Source organism: Vicia villosa, unplaced genomic scaffold (genome assembly GCF_029867415.1).
Source record: "Vicia villosa cultivar HV-30 ecotype Madison, WI unplaced genomic scaffold, Vvil1.0 ctg.001084F_1_1, whole genome shotgun sequence".
In the NCBI taxonomy this organism is placed as follows: domain Eukaryota; kingdom Viridiplantae; phylum Streptophyta; class Magnoliopsida; order Fabales; family Fabaceae; genus Vicia; species Vicia villosa.
Window position 1 is genome coordinate 355232 of NW_026705476.1, and position 22660 is coordinate 377891.

At 36.3% G+C, this 22660-nt stretch overlaps 2 protein-coding genes across 2 annotated transcripts; one reads left to right on the forward strand and one right to left on the reverse strand.

The window, feature by feature from the left end:
• The first annotated feature begins 2006 nt into the window (after positions 1–2006).
• Positions 2007–3185, forward strand: LOC131633197 (chitinase 2-like). The gene has a single exon (XM_058903911.1). The coding sequence runs from the start codon at positions 2046–2048 to the stop codon at positions 2958–2960; it is 915 nt and encodes a 304-aa protein (XP_058759894.1). The 5' UTR covers positions 2007–2045; the 3' UTR covers positions 2961–3185.
• An 11028-nt stretch (positions 3186–14213) lies between these two features.
• Positions 14214–15947, reverse strand: LOC131633191 (uncharacterized). The gene is made up of 2 exons (XM_058903906.1): positions 15453–15947; positions 14214–14282 (listed from the first exon to the last, which is right to left on the reverse strand). Exons 1-2 carry the CDS (start codon positions 15945–15947, stop codon positions 14214–14216), a joined length of 564 nt encoding a protein of 187 aa, XP_058759889.1.
• Positions 15948–22660: the final 6713 nt, after the last annotated feature.

Genomic DNA, 22660 nt, shown 5'->3' on the forward strand with positions numbered 1-22660 from the left:
GGTCTTAATATCAGGATCCAGGGTGTTCATTTTGTACAAATCACTCACAAATCACTCAAGTATCAAGTGTTAAGAGAACGAGTTCGCTGAGAAATGTACGTATGACACCAACACCATTTTAAATACATTCGTATTCATCTTTATGCAAGTATTTTTTTCAGTATTTCTATCTTTCGTTATACTTCAGCCATTTACATTCTTGCACTTTTATCTTTCGTTCAAGTTTACTGTGAAGCATTTTACATCCTGTAATTTATGTTCTTGCACTTTAAGTTTCTTGCGGTTTATATTTACTTTGCCTTTCGCCAGATTTATATTTACGTGTATACAAGGTGATTATTAGTTTTTACATTTCATTTGTTTATTTCTTAAACATATTTCGAAGCCAAATAAACCAACAAATATGAACCAAATTATCATAAAAGACAAACTTTTTGACTATGTCCTAGGATCAATCTAGTCGATCCTGCGAGTAACCAAAGTATATTTTATAGTTTGGAAGACTAGCGGTTGTTTACCGAAAATCATAGTAAACAGTACTAGAATAAGACATTCAATGATCTTTTTGGGTCAATGAGTACCCTCTTTATATCCCAATGGTTACACTTCACTTTCATAACCATGAGATTATTGTCATAGGGGTGGATGTCAGAATCTATATCAGAGAAAATGATTTTAGGTTATAACTCCTTCTTGAATTTGGTTTGGGATGGCGAGGAAAACATTTACCTCCAAGATATGGTGAGCGTATCTTCTACGAGAGAAGTTGAACTCTCCACCTCCAACATATCCCCCAATATGGTGGAAATAGTTGTGGATAATTCGGTAAATGTTGCAAATGCCTCCATTTTCTCTAACTTAAGGAAGATGGTTGAGATAACTTATGATTTGAAGGTAAGTGTAACTCAGGTCAATTTTATCGGACTCCGTGATCGACGCCAATTGTACTTGCAAAGCATAGAATAAAGGATGGAAAGATTCAGATCATGCATGAATGATGAGAGACTTTATATATTTCTCTTTTCGATTTGTATATAACATCTCCCAATTATGGGAATATGGCATTTATATGGAGTTCCTTAGACGTGGGCTAGAAATCTATGAAGTGATTTCTCCATGATCATAGATTTGGGAATCAAGAAGGACTCATTTGTAACCCCAAATCATGGGTATACAATTTTCTTTTGACTAATATTCCTTGAACACCTCATAAACCACGTGTATAAAGTGGAACAAGTATTTTAGCAACGATTTCACCGTTTTGGCTAACATTAAAAGTTTAAAGTTCATTCTTTTGAGGGGTGTTTGTTTGATGAATTTAAATTATATTTTTGGAAATGCGAAGTTGGGAATCCTACATTCTTGTTCCACCTCATAAACATGGGTGTTTATTGAATAACCCATGTTTTATTTCAAGTTTTAATAAATTATTCCTAAGTTCTTTTTATTCAAGGAAATCTTATATTTTTATTTGAACAAAAAATAATCAATTATAACTACCAACTTCTATATTATTTTAACAATATTTTTTTATTTATATTTTTAAGTTATCAAAATTATAAACAAAGTAAAATTCAAACATATTCTCAGGTTTCCTAATAACTCACTCTTTTCTTTTTTAGTATTTAGCCATGCTACTGGCCGTGGCTAAATTCTGGTCGATCCGTGTAAGCAATTCCATTTAAAATGGCAACTATAGAGATACAAAGGAAGGATTATTCAATATTTATTTATGTGACATACTCATTCAGAAAACACTGCTACTTATACCAACAATTAACTAATTGACTAATAAATGTATTATAATTAGTCACTTTTTTTACTCAAATATATTTAGTCATTGAATATTACATTATTGACTTTCTTCAATATAATAAGAATTATATATCATGCTTATGTCAAGATGTGAACGTCATAGAGCATAATAGCAAGATTTATTAATTGGATCCGCAGTATTATAAAAGTGAAACAACAGTTGGTGATTAATTCAAACCACAACACAAAAGCCAATTAATCTCATATCCCCCTCCTTTCAAATTGTGAAAATGTCTAAACTTATCTTTCGAGAATACATTGGTGTGAAGCCATCCTTATTAACTGATTTTCCAATTGAAATCATTAACACCAAAAGCTTTGAATTCCACTACATTTTGGGCTTTGCCAGTGAGGGCTATGACAAAAATGGAAAAGGCGATGGAATTTTCAAAGAAACATGGAATGTGAATTTCTTCGGTCCAGAAAAAGTGAATAATTTGAAGAAAAGGTATCCAAACGTAAAGGTGGTAATAAGCATTGGAGGTCGTGATGCTGAAACTCCTTTCGATCCTGTTGATGAAACTGTATGGATTAAAGAGGCTGTAAAATCACTCAAAGTGCTCATCGGTAAATACAACAGTGAAAGCGGCAACACAATTGATGGCATTGATATTAATTATGAAACTATCAAAACTAGTCCGGATAGATATGATGATCTATTTGTTAAGTGCATAGGCAAAGTTATAACAGAACTCAAGAATGATCGTGACTTAAAGATTACTGTGGTGTCCATTGCTACATCTGAGATTAATGATTCCCACTACCGCAATTTGTATTATGCATACAAGGGCATTATCAATTGGGTTGACTACCAATTCTACAATCAAAAAAATACTATATCCACAGTTGAGGAGTTTGTAGTGATCTATGACAATCTAATAAAAGACTACCCTCCTCAAAAAGTCCTTCCCGGATTTAGCACCGACCCAAATGACACTAAGAATAATAAGATATCACGAGAGATTTTTATTGCTGGCTGCGTACAACTCAAGAAACACTCAAAATTTCAAGGGGTTTTTCTCTGGAACGCTAATGACTCTGCAACTCTCTCTCAGGGTGAGCGCGAACCCTATATTGTAGAGCATATCTTGCAAGACGTCCTCACCAAATCAGATGATGAGTTACTCGCTATACGTAGCCAATAATTAATCTTTCACAAAATGGGTCAAGCATCACATACTATAATATAGATCTAGATCCTATGTTGCAAGCACTATATGCTTTACTCTTTAATATAAGTGTTAAATAAGACCTATGTGTGTCACTTATTGGATGTGTGTTTAAGTATTACGTTGTAAGTTTGGAGAATTACTTTCTCATGTTTTAATATATGTGCTTGTAATTGTTTGTCATGGATTCAAGTGCAATCTAGGGGAGAGAACCTTGTTTAATGGTATGTCTTTTTTTTTTTCCAATAAGCAGTTGATATAAGAAATCGCACTAGGGGTGGAACCCTCACAACACAAAACACTACAAAGAGTTACAACAAACTAAAGGTAACTTTTACCAATTGTTAAAGCTAGAACGGGACAAATGATTACAACTAGTCAACCATCTCCAAGATAAGAACATAATGTTGGAACACACCACTTCAAAGCTATAAGAGGTGTTCTAAAAAATAATGGCATTTCTCATGAGCCACAAACTCCAATTAGTTGCAAACCAAATATTGTTAATGTTTTCCCTAACAAAAACATTCTTCACCTTCTCTTGAATAGAATAAAAATTCATTAAATCCTCTATCGAAAAAGCAACGTCGTCTCCCAACCATATATAGATCCATTCCCATACCGCTTTCGATATTTGACTGAGGAAAAATAAATGGTTCATAGACTCCAGATGACAATTGCAAAAAACACAGTTTTGGTTGGAGGAAATGTTAGCTATACCTCTTCTAATTAGCATGTCTTTAGATGGTAATCTGAAAGTGAACATTCTCCAAGAAAAAAATCTTGATCTTGAGCGGTATCTTCGACTTCCACAAAATGTTCAACCTCCTAATCGTAGAAGGCCGCCACGCTATCTCCTTAAAATCGGAAACCATATCGGATACACTCGCCACCGAGAACACCCCATTGCTGTTCAGCATCCACATGAAGTCGTCTTGACCGGCCTGCAACGGAAAAACTGCTAACAGCAAATTCTCGCTACTGCACCAGAGCAGAACTGAAGACATCATCAGGGACAATCGCACGATCAGACCCAAATAGAAGAGAAGGATGCCAATAAAAAATGTCACTCCCCCATGCAACAATGTCTTCAACTGTGTAAATCTTTTTGCTTGATAGATCGAACAAATCCGGGAACTTGTTACGAAGCGTTTGATCTCCCAACCAAAAGCTATGCCAAAATAAAATGTTATTCCCTTTCTTGATTCTGCATTGAACACATCTAGAGAAACCATCCTCACTAGAATCCACCTTCACATCATTTGAATTTACATCTCTCCACCAAATAGAATTATCCGGATTGAGAACTTCCCCACAAGACGCTTGCACCTTTAATATAACGGCATGGTATCTCAGCCCCGAAAACTACTCCATATGGCTATATCCTCCTTTAGAATCCTCCACTTCCACTTGAGGAAAAGCGCTTAATTTGATTAACTCTCCGATATCTCTACCTTTAGACCACGATAGGCAGACGTGCCTATCTGACTCTTCAGGTTCAAGAAGATTGAACAGGAGCAGCTGTCATACCCCAAAATTTGCCCATATAATTTCATCATCAAGGGTTCAAGGTTCAAGGATTTATTCAAGCAACATTCTCATAATCGAGGGTCTCTTAAATTAGGGTTTGCACTTCATCAAAAGAATTTGAATCTCTAAGGCCTCAAATGGATCTCAAGGTGTCTCATATGTTTCAAGGTGTCTCCATGTCAATTATCAAGCTTCAATCCCAAGGATTTCTCATTCAAATGCTCAAGTGATCCGCAGTCAACTAGCTTGACCTAAAAGTCAACTATGGTCAAAGTACAGTCAAAACTCCTGACTTTTGGTAAACATTAAGTATTTGAGGCTATATCCATCATTTGATCAAAGGTTGATCATGATCCATTAATAAAAATTCAGATTAGGGTTTTTTATAGGAGAAAGTCAACTTAACTTTAACTGGTCATAACTTTCACATGGAGTATCAAAAATTTCCCAACCAAAGCCTATTCTGAAGGAAATTGGATTATCTACAACTTTGTCTCCCACAGGCCAATGCTAGAAATGCTTCGTTCAAGAGATATGGTCAAAGAGATTATAGGTCCTCCAAAAAGTTAACAAAAACACCTTTTGGGTCAAAGCTCATAACTTGAGCATGGAAGCTTCAATGGAGATGAAACCAAAAGGGTCATTTAGAGGACTCTTGGAGCTTTCCAAAAAGTCCTAGAACATGGTCCTATGGCAAAGATTGAAAGAGATACAAGGCTTAGAAGTTGAGCGATTTTGTGAAAATGCACCTAATGTACAGTGGCCAATACTTGACTGTTGAGCTAATGGGCCTAGGTTTGAGTTTTTAAACATGGTCATGAGTGCACTAGAAGCCCATAATTCTATTCTTCTCTTTTTTTACTTATTTATTTTTATTATATTGGATTTTTATTCATAAAAGTCAATATAAACTAAATAAATGATAAAAATAATCAAAGATTGGAATAAGATCTTATTACTATCAAATTTGGAGAAATATTTTGAGAATAAATCAAGGGAATTTCATGGAGAGAGAAAGAGATAGATAGAACCAAAAATAGAAAGTTTTCATGCAAATTTTCCAATCAATTTTCTCATGATTCTTTCCCAAGACTTAACCTTAATTCTACCATATATAGCTGAGATTGTTGCAGCCAGGGGGAGGTTTTTTTTTTTTTTTGGGGGGGGGGGGGATGAAAAAGAGAGGGAGGAGGCTAGGGTTTGCAAGTTACAAGATTTCCAAAGGTTAGGACATATTGAAAAACTTCTCCCAGCAGGTTTCAATCAAAAGGAAGCATTCATTCACGTTTATGAGGTTCCGAGGAGTCGATTGCAATCCTTACTCGAGCTCATAACTACTCAGAGGACCCCTGGCCACTCTCACCGGAGGTAAGAACGTGAAGGTTTGTATTCGATTTTCTATGTGTTTTTAACCTATCTCCAACATATAGTCGTGTTCAGGGACTTATTTAGAAGAGGATTGATGCATTACCCGTAAGTTTTGGGACCGGAAGCGCGATATGCCATTATTAGGGAAAAAGAGGTCATCTGCTTTGTGGGGACACTTACAGGCGTGTTTAGCCAAAACTAATGGCGCCACGAGATTCGCAAGATCCCAATTATTGGATTCTGGTGCTTTTCTTTTTCTGTTATGGTCGTTTTTACAGGTGCGCCGTTGGGGGTTATCAGAGAAGACAACCGGAAACACTATTCCGGTGGCTTTTTCTCTTCAGGCCAGTCAAGGCGCTCGCATGGCATCCATGGACGTTCCTGATTGGATGGTCAATTGGTCAACCCACTTTCTTCAACTCTCATTCGTCCATTAATGACGTGTGGGGCCCAGGTTCGTTCTTGTTTGACTTCCCCATTAATAGTTAATTCTTTATTTTATTTTGTCGTTTCGTTTTACTAACAACTTGAGCAAGCAACATAACTGGCAATGGACCATTGGTGGGGAGCGTATTTACCTGGGTTCGATTCCCATGTTATGATATTTTCTTTTAAAATATATTTGAACACAGATCCAGTGCTTCGTTCCTTATTGTCATACCCTAATTTTTGACCCCCCTGAGATGACATATCTTCAGGATTTTCATCAAGTCAAAGCAAGTACCCAGAGCAGCCTGACATTCAATCGAGGGTGTTCAAAGACAAGAAAACTCAGGCAAAGGATCAATCAATAGGAGGATTAGTCTCTAATACAAGCATAAGACTCAAAACCCTCATTATTACACCTATGATTGATTAAGACACCCAGTTATCTAAGTACAGGATTACTCAGATCAACAGACTAGGGTTTGGAGTCTATCAAGGACTAAAATCAGGGATCACCTTTGGGAAACCCTAAAAAGCCCCAGGGGATCATTCAAAGACATCAATCATCTTCAAATAACCCATATGACAAGATCCACTGGACATTACACCTCAATTCAAAGTCTACAGTCATCATTCCCATCTGGTCGACAATTAGGGTTTTTGACCTAATTCACCAGGATGGTTGACTTTTAATCAGGGCATGGATCCAAAACTCAATGCATGATTCAAGAATCTCTACTACCTCAATATAATCCATTTACATCATTCATTTGAGGAGAAGATCTTGTTTCTTCACAAAAGCCCAAAAATTCACTTTGTTAGGAAAAGTCAACTGTGTGGGATCACCATTGACTTTTGAGATTTTTGGTCAAACCATGACTTTTAAGGATCAATATCATCAATATATGGATAATGAAGTCATTTGACCAAAGAAATTCAAAGAAATTCATCAAGGAGCAAAAAGTCGGGAATTAGGGTTTTTTAAGGCATGGTGAGAACTCAAAATTTCACCTACACAACTCAAAAAACTTCCAACATGAAAGTTGTAGATCTTGCAAAATAAAACAACATCTTACAAAGGAACTTTTTTCAAAAGATCAATCATTTAAGAGTTTTGGAAATTTTGGAGTTTTAGGTCATAAACACTTAGAAATTTTTCTAAGTGTTTTAACCTAGTTTTCTTCCAACTTTGGCCTCATTTTTCACAAATTTGCCAAAGGATTCTGAAGAAACTCCAAACTAATGATTTGAAGTAGATGTTTAGGGCTTTCCAAATTGTGTTCAACCTTCTCCAAATTCATTTTGAGCTAAGAGTTATGCTTGTTCAAAGTTGGCCTCATGAAGTGAAATTATAGGTCATGTACAATTTGAAACTTTGCAATTTTGTGCATTTTGCTTCACTAAGTGATGCTACACGACCTCTAATACATCTGAAACTATACCACACATCCAAATTCATCATTGCATAAGGATTAGAGAAGATTCCCAAAAACAAAGGCATGTGATTATGTAATGATTGCATTTTTGAATTTATGGCAAATGATGAATCATCAAGGAATCTTGTTCTAAGCCAATTAGAACTCTCCTCTGAATCAGAAATGTTCCCTTGGATCATACAAGATCAATGGTTGGGGAAGCTAGCCCGAAAATGCATCATTGCATTTAGGATCTTTTCAAATTTTCTTCTTGGCTAAGAAACCAAAACTCTCTCATTAAGCAAGCTCACTCTCTCAATCAGTACTGAACCATTTACCTATAAATAAGGGAGCATACTTCAGTAGAAAAACACACCAAAGCAACCATATTCCTTGCTTTCTCTTTCTCTTCTCATGTTCATTGTTTTTCAAAGTTCTTTGGCAAGAAGAATCGATTTCTTCAAACCAGAGCTTATCTTTGGAAAGTGAGCATTCTAACATCTCAAGGGAGGTCATTTGAGGTGATCCAAGCACCTGGATCACTTCTGTAAGTAGAGGAACACCATTGTTGCTCTCACTTTGGAGCATTTGCAGTTGGAGGCCCATAGAGTGATTCAGGAGGTTTCAAGTCAAGCCAATCATCCAGGCACACTCCTCAGGTCATAGTGAAGCTAACCAGATGGCTGCAGCTCATCTGTAACTCCAAATTCAACAACCTCCATGTTCACTTGAAGCTGAAATCGAGGGAGGTTCATAGAGCAATTCAGGAGGATTCAAGCCCCAATAAGCATTCAGTTAGCATCATTGAGTCTCAAGGAAGCTATTGAGATCATTCATTCAAACCCAGGTGCTCTCAATCATCCTCACGATCTCCATTTTCAGAGGTAAGTTTCTGAACTTCACCTCTCTAATTTAAGCACTCTTTGTGAAATAGCTCGATTCTATCTTGTTCAGCATCATCAGAGGATTGAAAACCCTCTATCATCATTCATTTATCTTTCAGTATAGTCATTTAATTTGATTTTGAAATTTTAGGGTTCTTCACGATTTCTGGTAAATTAGTTAGATGTAGTTAATATTAATACATGTTAGTTACATATTCAAAATCGTGAGTGAATTTAGAGCAAGTTTCATGTTCACATCGTTGCAAATAGTTGAGAAACGAGTAAGTTCAGAAATTCAAAAATGGAGAACTTGAGGTTGAAGACGAAGATGGTGAAGCGCGCCATTTTTTAAATCTCAGGGGCAAAGTTTATTTTATTTTGAGTGATAGGTGTTTTATAAACGACTGAACAAACTTGCCCCAGTGGCCACACATACGCCCTTAGTCTCATCATGCCTCAAGTCTGGGGTTCGAATCCCCCTCGCCCCAGACTTTTTGCTTCATTTATTTTTCAATGTTTTGCCACTTGTTTGAAAATATAATAAGTTGGATGTGCATCTTAAACAAACTGCGCGCGTAGCCCAGATGGTGGGTGTTTTGGCCAATGACTTGGAAGGCGTGAGTTCAACCCCTCTAGGTGACAAAACCATTTTTTTTATCACTTTTCACACTAAATTTCTTCACAACTTCACACAATCAATTCACCTATCAAATTAAATCATTTTCACTTCATTTTTCACACACTTGCTATTTAATATACCTACTTTGTGAATAATCAAAAAAATCATAAAAATATTATTTATTTCATGTATTTTAATTAGGTTTAAAATAGTATGTTTTAAATGTTTTCTTAAATACTTTAAAATATATATTTTCATTTTGTTTTAACCTAATTACTTTGTGAATAATTTTATGATAAAACCCTAATTATTTAGGTCTTAATTGGGTATAGATTTCATCTTTGCCTTAATTAAGTTGACTTTTGACAATATTCAAAACTGTTTTCAATCTCTGATTAAACGGACGATTAAGGTTTTCAAACAACAAAACCTTGCATCATTCCAAATCATTTTTCAAATTTGCTCTTACACCAGTACTGTAAAGTACTGGGCCTCTAATAGAGTGTAAGTCCCAAAAACCTTCTCTTCTTAGCTTGTTTTCAAAACTGTATTTTCAAAATCTTCTTTCTATTTTCAAAACATTCTTCTGGTATTTGAAGGGCATTATTCCCGGTGAAACTCTTCAGATACCTATGAGACCTTTGTCCATCTTCACTTCTTCTGTTTTCAAAAACCATTAACTGTTTATCATATATATATTCAACTGTTATCCACCAATTACTGTTGAGGCTCTGTACATACTTCTTCAATGGCCTCCACTCCATCCAGGTTAGGCTTTACAAGCTTTCAATTTACAGTCTTTATTTAAATTACTGTCAAATATGAACTATGCATATATATTAGTTTAGAACTACGTTTGAGTATAAACCCTAGGACAGTTAAACTATATATATATTATAGGAATATGGCCTAGGATTGAGAATGTCTTCCCGGTGAAGGCTCTTTCCTAATTAGAGATCTGTAGTTCAAACCCCCAAGATGAATTATTCCCGGTGAAACATCTTGGCAAAAACCTTAGAATCCAAATAATAGGACACATCCACCCAAAGAGGAATTATTCCCGGTGAAACCTCTTACCCATTTGCTTAGAGCCAAAATAAGTTCAAAACTACATAGCTTTCTCTTGTGCTATAACAAGGACCCTCGATTAGCCTCCTCTTGGGCTTTGTACAAGGACCCACAGGCTTCTTAAAAGCATTTCCAGCTTCCTCTTGAGCTTGTATACAAGGACCCATCAGGTTTCTTATAAACATAGGAACAGGTCTTTAGTCACCTTTTAGCCTACCCTGGTGAGTTTCTTCCAATTTAAACCAGACTTTAAACAAGCTAAGTTTGTCTCAATTTTGCATTGAGTACACCTTTTGGAATGAGAGACATGGACAGTCTCTGTCACCCTTATCTTCATCAATCTTCCTTAGCAGAGTCTAGGATCCATACTTTGGGTCATCCTCAGCATTGAGTCAGCCTTCATCTTGGGCTTTAAACAAGAAGTCTCCATTAGATAATCTTTCTGCCACCCATTTTAATCATAAATCCCTGGAAAGGGTTAGCTTCCACACATTCCTTCATTTCCAACAAAATCCCTGGAAAGGGTTAGCCTCCAAACACTTTCTTTCTTTTTTAATCATAAACCCCTGGAAAGGGTTAGCCTCCAAAGTCAATTAAAATCAACCTCCATTTCAATAAATCCCTGGATAGGGTTAGCTTCCACACATTCTTTCATTTTCAATAAACCCCTGGAAAGGGTTAGCTTCCAAAGTCAATTAATAAAAATGTCAAAAAAACCAAGATTCATTTCTCTTAGGAGATAATTTCCCCAAAAAAAAGGTCAAAACCCTTGGAAAGGGTCAGCCTCCAAAAAACATGATAAAGTCAGTCTTTTAACAGACAAATTCACCAGCTGAGTCAAAACCCCTGGAAAGGGTCAGCCTCCAAAAAACATGATAAAGTCAGTCTTTTAACAGACAAATTCACCAGCTGAGTCAAAACCCCTGGAAAGGGTTAGCTTCCAAAGAAAAACAGTCTTTTAATAAATAAAATCTCCTCAGTAGAGTCAAAACCAATAAAAACAGTTAGCCTCAACCTTGGGCTTCATACAAGGCACCCAAACAATAAAACTCCCCTGTCAAGAGTCAGCCTCAACCTTGGGCATTGTACAAGGCAGATAATAGAGTCTCCCCAGTGAGTTCTTCATCACTCAGTAGCCACAACCTTGGGCTTTGTACAAGGCAGATAAACCATACTTTCATGTGTCAAAGATTCCTAACACCTAGGATCTTTTCCCCATAGAGTCATCCATACTCAGTTTATTTAAGAGTTAGCCACAACCTTGGGCTTTGTACAAGGCAGAAAATAATGTTTTCCCTAGCTAGAGTCAGCCACAACCTTGGGCTTTGTACAAGGCACATAAAATAGAGTCATTCATCCAATTATCCTCAGCAGTCAGCCACAACCTTGGGCTTTGTACAAGGCACACAAAATAGAGTCTCCCTAAGTAGAGTCAGCCTCAATTCTGGGCTTTGTACAGAACACAAAAAATACCCTGTAATTAATCCCCAGTGGAGTCATCTCCCCGAGTCAATAATATTAATTAATCAATCAAAAAGCCTCAAGCTTGGGCCTCATACAAGCCAGCTAAAGTCAAATCTTTTATACAGTAGATAGACATAGCTTATCTCTATAGAGAGATATTTTTACTACTCTACCACATTCAAACAAACAAACATTTCAATTTCAATTTCAATCAAAGTCTCCCATTTAGGACTCTGAAAGACATGCTCTGGCACATCCCCAGACTTGTACACTTCCCCTAATTTGGACGAGCATCTTTCTTTCATTTAAGAGGCATCTGACTGGCATACTTGCACACACAAGTAAGGTCCCCCTCTTGAATGAAATGAATCCAGTTATTCTGTCACTCTTTCAAAATGTTTGTGGTAGAATAGTACTAATACCTCTCTGTAAAGATGATTTCATGTCTCTTTACTGTAAACAGAGATTTTATTTCAAGCATCAACCTTGAGCTTCAAGCAAGGCACCAAAAAACAATTAATTTCCCTAGTTAGTTCCCCGAACTACATTAAGCTCTGACTTCCACTAGGGATATGTAGGCATGAGGTTCACAAGGAATCTCAGCGAGCTAATAAATTACCAAAAATAGTCAGTCAGTCTGTCTGTCTGTCTTTTCAAATCAAATCAATTCCTTCTCCTAACACAAAGGAGAAACTTTCCCAATCATTAGCAGCAAACACAATCACAATGACACAGAGAAGGTTCCTGTAGAGTACTACAGATATGTAGGGTGTTTAAACACTTCCCTATGTATAACCGACCTCCCGGACTCCAGAATTTCTAGTCTAGGTGAAATCCCCACACTTAGCAAACTCCTAGGGTTTAGTTGAGATCTTTTTTCCCCTTTCCTACTCGTAGGACAAATAAGAAAGTTCGTGTGATATCGTAGGAAGAACTGAAATAAAATTCATCCCACCACGGGCGCATTCTCCTTCCAAATTTCGCGTGAAGGGTTTAGCGTGCCGTCCTCCCAAGTGAAACGGGGAGGTAAAGAAAACGACCACCACACTTATGCATGAGCACCATACTCCTTCAATCACAATCACTGGATGAATAGATTATCAGATCCAATGCACACCAACATGCAGGTCCATCATAGACCTCCCAGGCGCAATGCACAGGATCAAGGCCAGGTTTTTCATTAATTTTGTTTATTTAATTATTTGGATTAGATTTAATTAGTTATAGTTAGATTTAATTAATTTATAAAATTAGGATTAGAAGAATAAAATTAGGATTAGTTTAGGATTATAGTATGTCCCGATTATTCGATTATTTTGATTATTCGACTTAATTGATTTAATTAATTTTAATGGTTAAAGATCACAAAACCCTAGAAAGGTTATAAGCATTAGGGTTTGACCAATCATTTGGCAAAAAATATTAATCCTTAATCAATTTTCTCTTTGATTCGATTATATCTAATAGTCGCATTGGTGAGAAATAAAATAATAAAAATACATTTATTTTGCTAAATGGTTTTAACCAAATCTATCGGTTACGATGATTAGCATACTCAATTCGTTATCGTGTAATAATCAAACCTATTGATTATGAGGGATAACGATAAATAATTTAAATTATTTAAAATACATTTTATTTGCTGTTCGTGATGATCGAATCTATCGATCAGAATGGTCAGCAATCCTTCATTCAATCCGTTAACTATGATGATCAAACCTATTGATCATCGCAACTAACGGTAACATATTAAATCAAGGTTGTACGCCCAAATCTTAAAACACTCCTTCAAACTACGGATTTTCATCACTTCGATAAGGTAATTCAAAATTCCTTGCAAACCACAAAATTCAAAACTACGATAAGGTAACTCAAAATACCTTCAAACCATATCATATCAAATTCTAAGGCGTACAATCCTGCCCCGAACTACGTTGACTCTGATTCTCCCTAAGGAGATACGTAGGCACTTGGCAACAAGGCGAGTCCCCTTCCCCAAAACCTCAATTCGTTCGGATATCATTTTTTGCCCTTTTCATTTCTTTAGCTATTAACTTAATAATTTTAGCCATAAACCTCCGCCTCTCAATTTAAAACCTTAGGAAAGGGTTAAGGGTGCATAACACCTTCCCTTGACCTGATTATAATAATCTTACCCAGATCTTTATACTGCGTAGGGTTTTCTATTCGCCCCTGTAGAATAGGTGGCGACTCTAAATTTAATTTTTAGGGCAGGTTGCTACACGTCACCCTACCCCCAATTGAAATATTTCTACCTTTCCAAGATGAAAGCCTATTCTTGATGTTATCAATCACCTTTTTCCACACCTTCTTCCTTCTAGGATTCTCTCCCACCATGATACCAAGAAAGGAAAACGGAACATTACCTTTCTTGAAAGTTACAAATGTAGTTGCCGAATTTATAAGCCAATCACCTATGTTAACACCAAAAACATTACTTTTGTAGAAGTTGAATTTCAAACCCTATTAGTGCTTTTATTGGCTGATTGGAATCTATGTTTGACTAAAACACAATAGCAGTAAAAAATAATATTAATGTGAATCTTACAAGTTTATAAAGAACAAAACAGGTATGAGCAAGATGTTAGATGGAATGTCATGACATCAACTTAAGACATTGCGCCTGCAGAACTGGAAGAGAGATTCAGTTTGATTTAAAACAAATACAGAATATTATATGTGAATATTATGTAATATTATGTGGTGCATATTTAAAGGTCAAAAGAATAATTGAAGAATCAAATCAAAAGATTGAAGATTCGGGAAGATCTGATCAGAAGATTGGATTCAGCAGTTTCTAATTTAGAAAACTCAGGATTGAAAGACCTCATTTGTAGCAAAATATTTTTCTGCATATTTGTAACAGCAAGTGTGCTGCGATTTGTAAGCCCAAGTCCAACTGGGATCAAGTTTTAAATAGAAACCTTTGTAACCTAATTTGAGTGCTGATTTCCAGAGCTAGAAAGATGTAGTCTCTAGGGTTAGCCGTGTAAGTGAACCACCCGGTGTGTGGGATGGTCACTGATTTGTGCCTCGAAGCCTGTAGGTAAGAGGTTTATTTTACTCACTCAGAAGCTGTGAAGTAATGAGTGCAGTTTTGTTCTTGGAGGAAGCTTGTAAGAAACTTCAAGTTAACGTTTTGTTTGTGTTTAGAGTGTTGGGAATTAGGTTGTCGATGCAGTGGCTGAGTTGTTGACTGCTAGACATCATTGCTATGATTGGGAGTGGAATGGAGATATTCCATATCTAAGGAGAACCTAGGTAGAGATTGCATTGGGTAGGATTTAAGTGTGAAGTTGTAAACGGGGGAGTTTAGCTTCAAATTAAGACTACTGATAGTGGATTTCCTTCCTGGCTTTGTTGCCCCCAAAGTAGGTTTGTTAGAACCGAACTGGGTGAACAATTTTGTGTGTTATTTATCTTCTGCATTATTTGTTCAGTTATGGATGTTATGACTTTGGTTATAACATCAGGTTCAGAAGCGTTAGTGTTCCTATACAGAACCATGTAAATTTATAATCTGGTTATGTATGCTGAACATGTGTGATCCCAAGTCTCATTGACTCTTCTCTAAGAATAATTAAATAATGGGGGATCCTTCTATTCTGCTTGTGCTACATTAATCACAGATCAGATGTCTTGACATCGGGATTGACATCCGAGTCTGTCTTACCAAAGTTTTCAAACCCGAAATAAGCTCGAAATCTCCCAACAAAACTTTCATACTCCAAAGGTTGTCACTACAAGCTTCGCGAAGAATTACTGTATCATCCGCAAATTGTAAAATATCCACATACTCCACTTCACCATACTTAAAAGGTTTAAAATCTCCCAACTCTACCGATTTTCTAACTAAAGAAGTTAGCCCTTCCATAGCTAAAACAAAAATAAATAGGGACAATGGGTCACCTTGACGCAAACCCTTTTGAGCCTTGAAGTCTTTCCTAACACTCCCATTCAGTAGAACGAACATATGGATCATGAAAATGAAAGCTTCCATCCAATCAAACCACTGAACTCCAGACCCGATGTTATTCATCACAGATCTAAGATAATTCCACGAAACAGAGTAATACGCCTTCTCAAAATCAACATTAAGCAAGAGGCAACTCTTATTCTTTCTTTTGGCCCAATCAAGAATCTCATTCACCAACAAAACACCATCCATCATATTTCTACCCGGAACAAACGTGGTTAGATTAGAAGAAACCAATTTTCCATGAACCCTTTTAATTCAAGCGGCCAAAATATTAGAAATAATTTTGTAGAGACTTCCCACCAAGCAAATAGGACTATACTCGAACAAATCTTGTGGATTCTTGATTTTGGGAATCAAATTTATAAAGGAAGATGTGATGGATTTCACTAACTTACCTTTAGTGTGTAAATCAGAACAAAAACTCATTAAGTCATCTTTAAGAAGAAAAAAAATATTTTGAAGAACTCTAACAAGTAACCACCCGGCCCCAGGATTTTGTTCCCATCACAAGCCCAAATAGAATCCTTCACCTTCCTTTCAGAAAATAGACTCTCTATCTCGAAACACTCGGAAGAAGACAAAGAATTCAAATTTACCTCCTTTGATTCCTACTACAAAACTCTACCTCCTTGAAGAAACCATTGAAGTGATTGAAATGACTTCTTTGAATTCGCAAACCACCTTCAATCTCCACCCATTAGTCTCAAATGAACACAACAAGTTTCTTCCCTTCCTTCCCTTTAAATAATTATGAAAAAAACGAGTCTTACAATCTCCTTCAGAAAGCCAACGTTGCCTTGATTTTAATCTAAGTAATCCTTCCTTCTTATTAAGGTTGTCCCAAAACTCCTCCGCCGCCTTAGACCTTTTCCTAACCACTTCCTCCGGAATGTTACTTGCAAAAAGAACAAACTGGTTATCTAAAAAATGTATCTCTTCAGTGGCATTGTTAATGTTGAAATCGATACAACCATACACAACTTTGTTCCACCAAGAAATCCGACCCTTTAGAACTTTCAATTTTTCAACCAAACAAAAATCACCCCTCCCTTTCACTTTAATCTTGAGCAATTCCTCCTCCCCTAACTTAGAAAAATCTTTGTGCTTAAACCTAGAGTTGTTAAAATTTAAGGATTTTGGACCCCAATCCTTTCTATTATCTTTAATCCATATCGGAGCATGATTGGAAATGTCTCTTGCCCCGCTACTTTCCAATCTTCAATAAAGCTCTCCGATAGTAAAAGTCTATCAATCCATCTAATTTTTTTTCCATTGCTATTAAACCAAGTGAATTTACCTCCTATGGTAGGGAGATCTGAAGGTTTGGAAAACACTTAGAAGAGGGGGTTGAATAAGTTTTTATTTTTCATTCGTAACAACAATGGAAAAAACATAGTTACTTTTATCCTGATTCATTTGCAACTCAAACTACTCCAGTCCACCCGCCAATGACTTAATCCACTATAAATAAAACTGATTACAAATGCACAACCAACTATTGTGACTAACAATGTTAGAACAAGAAATGTTCTGATCAATATTCTTAGTTTTGATGATAACATTATGTATGAATTTTGTATAAGACAATGTGGTAATCTAATCCTTTGGATTTTCCATTTCAGGAAATATATAAAGAGTATGCACAAAGCAGCGCTCATAAGCACTAACTCAGAAGGTTTTGCATGGCTACAATAGAACATGCTCTGGCAAGACATCAGAAGATGGTCAAGCAGAATTAGAACATGAACTTTAAAGCATCAGAAGAACATGAAGTCAGAAGCAGAAGCTCTGAAGCTCTGAAGGTATCACGCTCAAAGCTCTTCAAAATCAGAAGACAGAAGATGCTCTGCACCAAAGCTGTTTAACTTTGATATTTAAACGTTGTTTATCTACAAATCTGAGTCCAGAAGAAAGTACAAGATGACAGGCTACTAAGTTTAATCATTGACTGACAAAAGGAACGTTAGAATCTACAAAAGGCAAAGTCAGTAAAATCAGCAAAAGCATGGCTCGAGGTAGTTGACAAAAGTGTGAAACATTAAATGCAGCATTGTACTTTTCACGCAAAGAATTAAATGCTCCCAACGGTCATTTCCTCTGAAGCGCCTATAAAAAGAAGTTCTGATCAGAAGCACAACACATAACTCTTGCGCAAAATACAGAAACATTGTCAAAATCAAAAGCTTACGAACTTCCTCTTCAACCTCACAAACTCTTGTAATATTTAGTGATTGTTAAGTTTAGAACATAAGAGAAATATCACTATTGTGATTACTGCTTTATTAGAAGCAAACAAACTCTTGTAAACTTTGTTTTACATTGATTGTAAAAGGATTCTTAGAGTGATCAAGTTGTGATTTGTAGACTCTAGAAGACTTAGAGGTTATCTAAGTGGAAAACCATTGTAATCTGTTGGATTAGTGGATTAAATCCTCAGTAGAGGTAAATCGCCTTGTCAGGGGTGGACTGGAGTAGTTTTGTTAACAACGAACCAAGATAAAAATAATCGTGTTCATTATTTTATCATCCAAAGATTTTGAGTTACACTTATTCTATCCCCCCCTTTCTAAGTGTTTTTCACTCCTTCAATTGGCATCAGAGCACCGGTTCTAGGTGCAAGCACTTAACCGTGTTAGACAAAATATTCAGGGAGAAAAACACAAAGTCATTATGGTTGAAACAACATGCACATCTGTTCCCACTGAGCACAACAATAATAGTAACAATGGAAGCAGAAGCTTCAATGGTTACTACAAACCTCCTGTCTTTGATGGGGAAAACTTTGAGTATTGGAAGGATAGACTCGAAAGTTACTTTCTTTGTCAAGATGGTGACTTATGGGATCTAGTCTTGGATGGTTACACACATCCTGTAAATGCTCGTGGAGTAAACGTTTCAAGACAAGAAATGAGTAATGACCAAAAGAAAGAATTCAAAATTCATCACAAGTCAAGGACTATTCTGCTGAATGCTATTTCTCATGCTGAATATGAGAAAATAAAAAACAGAGAAACTGCTCATGACATCCTTGAATCCTTGAAGTATGAAGCTTTCAAGATGGAGGAAGATGAAAACATTGAAGCAATGTTCTCAAGATTCCAAACTCTGACTGCTGGATTAAGAGTGCTTGACAAGGGATATACTAAGGCTGATCATGTCAAGAAGATCATCAGAAGCTTGCCCAGAAGATGGAGCCCAATGGTGACTTCATTCAAGATTGCTAAGAATCTGAATGAAGTTTCTCTTGAGGAGCTGATCAGTGGCTTAAGAAGCCATGAGATTGAGCTAGATGCAAACAAGCCTAAAAAGAAAGGTACGTCTATTGCATTAAAATCTAATAATAAAAAATGCACTAACGTTTTTCAGGCTGAAGAAGAAGATTCTGAAGAGTCAGAATCAGAAGAAGAAGAAGAAGATGATGATGATGAACTTTCTATAATTTCCAGAAGAGTAAATCAACTCTGGAAGGGTAAGCAAAGAAAGTTTAAGAACTTCAAAAGCTTCAAAAGGCCTGAGAAAGGAGAATATTCTGGACACAGAAGATCTGACAAGAAGAATGTGACGTGCTATGAATGTAAAGAGCCTGGACATTACAAGAACGAGTGTCCAAAGCTTCAGGGGGAAAAGCCCAAGAAAAGATTTGAAAAGAAGAAAGACTTGATGGCTACTTGGGATGAATCAAATTCTTCTGACCAAGGATCAGACTCTGAAGATGAGCAGACAAACATAACACTGATGACCATTTTTGATGAAGGATTAGAATCTACATCAGACTCAGATTCTGAAGAGGTATTTTCTAAACTTTCTAAAGATGAGCTAGTTTCCAGTTTAACTGAACTTCTGGAAATCAAGCCTCAACTTAGTATCAAATACAAAAATCTGAAGAAGCTCTTTGCATCTGAAACTAAGAAACTTGAAATAGAAAATTCTGAACTTAAGGAAAAAGTTTTAAAACTATCTAAAGATGTTGAATCATCGTCTAGTTCAGAAAAGTCTATTCCAAGCGTGAACAATATTCTTAAGGAATATGACTTGAGTTTCAGGAAGTTTCTATCTAGAGGTATTGGCAGAAGTCAACTAGCCTCTATGATATATGCAGCTAGTGGAAACAAGAGAGATGGCATAGGCTATGAGGGTGAAACCCCATACAAACTTGAACCAGTTGATGAGATGAAAATCACATACAAACCTTTGTATGATCAGTTCAAGTATGGCCACTCTCATGATATTAGGCACACATCACATGCTAAGAGTTTCCACATAACACACACAAGAAAACATGCCATAACACATTCTAAAAAATATTATGAGAAGAACTAACCCAAAAGGACCTTAAAGAATGTGGGTACCTAAGGAAAAGATAATTTCTGTTGCAGATCACCTTCAAGGCTCAAAGGACAAATGAAAACATGTCATGGTACTTGGACTCAGGGTGCTCGCAACACATGACGGGAAAAGGTCTATGTTCCAAGACCTGGTGCTTAAGTCTGCTGGAGAAGTAAAGTTTGAGGGAACTAGAAGGGCAAGATCATTGGCTCTGGAACCATATGCATTGGTAATTCTCCCTCTATAACTAATGTTCTACAAGCAGATGGATTAGCTCATAACATATTATCCATAAGTCAATTAAGTGACAATGGTTATGACATAATCTTTAATCAAAATTCTTGTAAAGTTATTACTCAGAAGGATGGCTCAATCCTATTTACAGGCAGGAGAAAGAACAACATTTACAAGATTGATCTTACAAATCTTAAGAATCAAAAGGTTACTTACCTTCAGTCTGTTAGTGAGGAGTAGTGGGTCTGGCACAGAAGATTAGGTCATGCTAGTTTGAGAAAGATTTCTCAAATTAACAAACTTAATCTGGTCAGAGGACTCCCTAATCTGAAATACAAATCAGATGCTCTTTGTGAAGCATGTCAGAAAGGGAAGTTTTCAAAACCTGCATTCAAGTCTAAGAATGTTGTCTCTTCCTCTAGGCCTCTAGAAATATGGATTAGTCATCGTAAACGACTATAGCAGATGGACATGGGTAAAGTTCTTGAAACACAAGGATGAGTCACATACCGTGTTCTTTGACTTTTGCACTCAGATCCAATCTGAGAAAGAATGTAAATTCATAAAGGTTGGAAGTGATCATGGTGGTGAATTTGAGAACAGATTCTTTGAAATTTATTTCAAAGAAAATGGTATTGCCCATGATTTCTCTTGTCCTAGAACTCCGCAGCAAAATGGAGTTGTAGAACGAAAGAATAGGACTCTACAAGAAATGGCCAGAACCATGATCAATGAAACCAATATGGCTAAGCAATTCTAGGCAGAAGCAATTAACACTGCATGTTATATTCAGAATAGAATCTCTATAAGACCTATTCTTAATAAGACTCCTTATGAATTGTGGAAGAACAGAAAGCCCAACATTTCACATTTCCATCCATTTGGATGTGTATGCTATAATCTGAACACTAAAGATCATCTGCATAAGTTTGATTCTAAGGCACATAAGTGTTTCCTTCTTAGATATTCAGAATGCTCTAAAGGATACAAAGTATACAATACTGAAACATTGGTTGTTGAATAATCAATCAATATCTGATTTGATGATAAGCTTGGTCTTGAAAGGCCAAAGCAGTTTGAGAATTTTGCAGATATAGATATCTCTAACTCAGATCAAGAAGAACCCAGAAGCAAAGTTTCAGAAGATCAAGTTGCTGCTTCTTTGGAGAATCTCCGAATATCTGAAGAGCCAACACCCAGAAGATCTTCTAGACTCAACTCTGCTCATTCAGAAGATGTTATCATTGGAAAGAAAGATGATCCCATCAGAACAAGAGCATTCCTTAAGAACAATGCATAATTTCAATTTGGTCTAGTATCTCTGATCGAGCCAACTTCTGTTGATCAATCTCTGGAAGATGCTGACTGGATAATTTCCATGCAAGAAGAACTAAATCAGTTTACAAGGAATGATGTTTGGGATATGGTTCCAAGACCAAAAGGATTTAACATTATTGTAACTAAGTGGGTCTTCAGAAATAAGCTAAGCGAAAAAGGAGAAGTTGTAAGAAACAAAGCCAGACTGGTTGCTCAGGGCTATAGTCAGCAAGAAGGCATTGACTATACAGAAACCTTTGCATCAGTGGCCAAGTTAAAATCTATTCGCTTGTTAATTTCATTTGCTACTCAGAATAACATCACTCTGTATCAAATGGATGTTAAGAGTGCCTTTTTAAATGGTTATATAGATGAAGAAGTCTATGTCCATCAACCTCCTGTTTTTGAAGATTCTAAGTCTCCAGAACATGTTTATAAACTAAAGAAGTCATTATACTGACTGAAGCAAGCTCCTAGGGCTTGGTATGAAAGATTAAGTTCTTTCCTTCTGGATAGTGGCTTCACTAGAGGAAAAGTAGACACAACTCTCTTTTGTAAAACCTTTAAAAAGGATATTTTAATTTGTCAAATATATGTTGATGATATTATATTTGGAACATCAAATGCTACACTTGGAAAGGAGTTTGCTAAGTCTATGCAGGAAGAGTTTGAAATGAGCATGATGGGAGAACTCAAGTATTTCCTTGGGATCCAGATCAATCAAACTTCTGAAGGAACTTATGTTCATCAGACCAAGTATGTGAAAGAACATCTGAAGAAGTTTAATCTTTCAGAAAGCAAAGAAGCAAAGACTCCTATGTATCCAACGTGTGTGTTAGGTAAGAATGAGGTAAGTAAGAAGGTAGATCATAAGCTCTACAGAGGCATGATTAGATCTCTTCTATATCTTACTGTATCTAGACCTGATATTTTATTCAGTGTTTGTCTGTGTGCAAGATTCCAATCAGATCCTAGAGAATCTCACTTAATTGTTGTTAAGAGAATTTTGAGGCATCTGAAAGGTA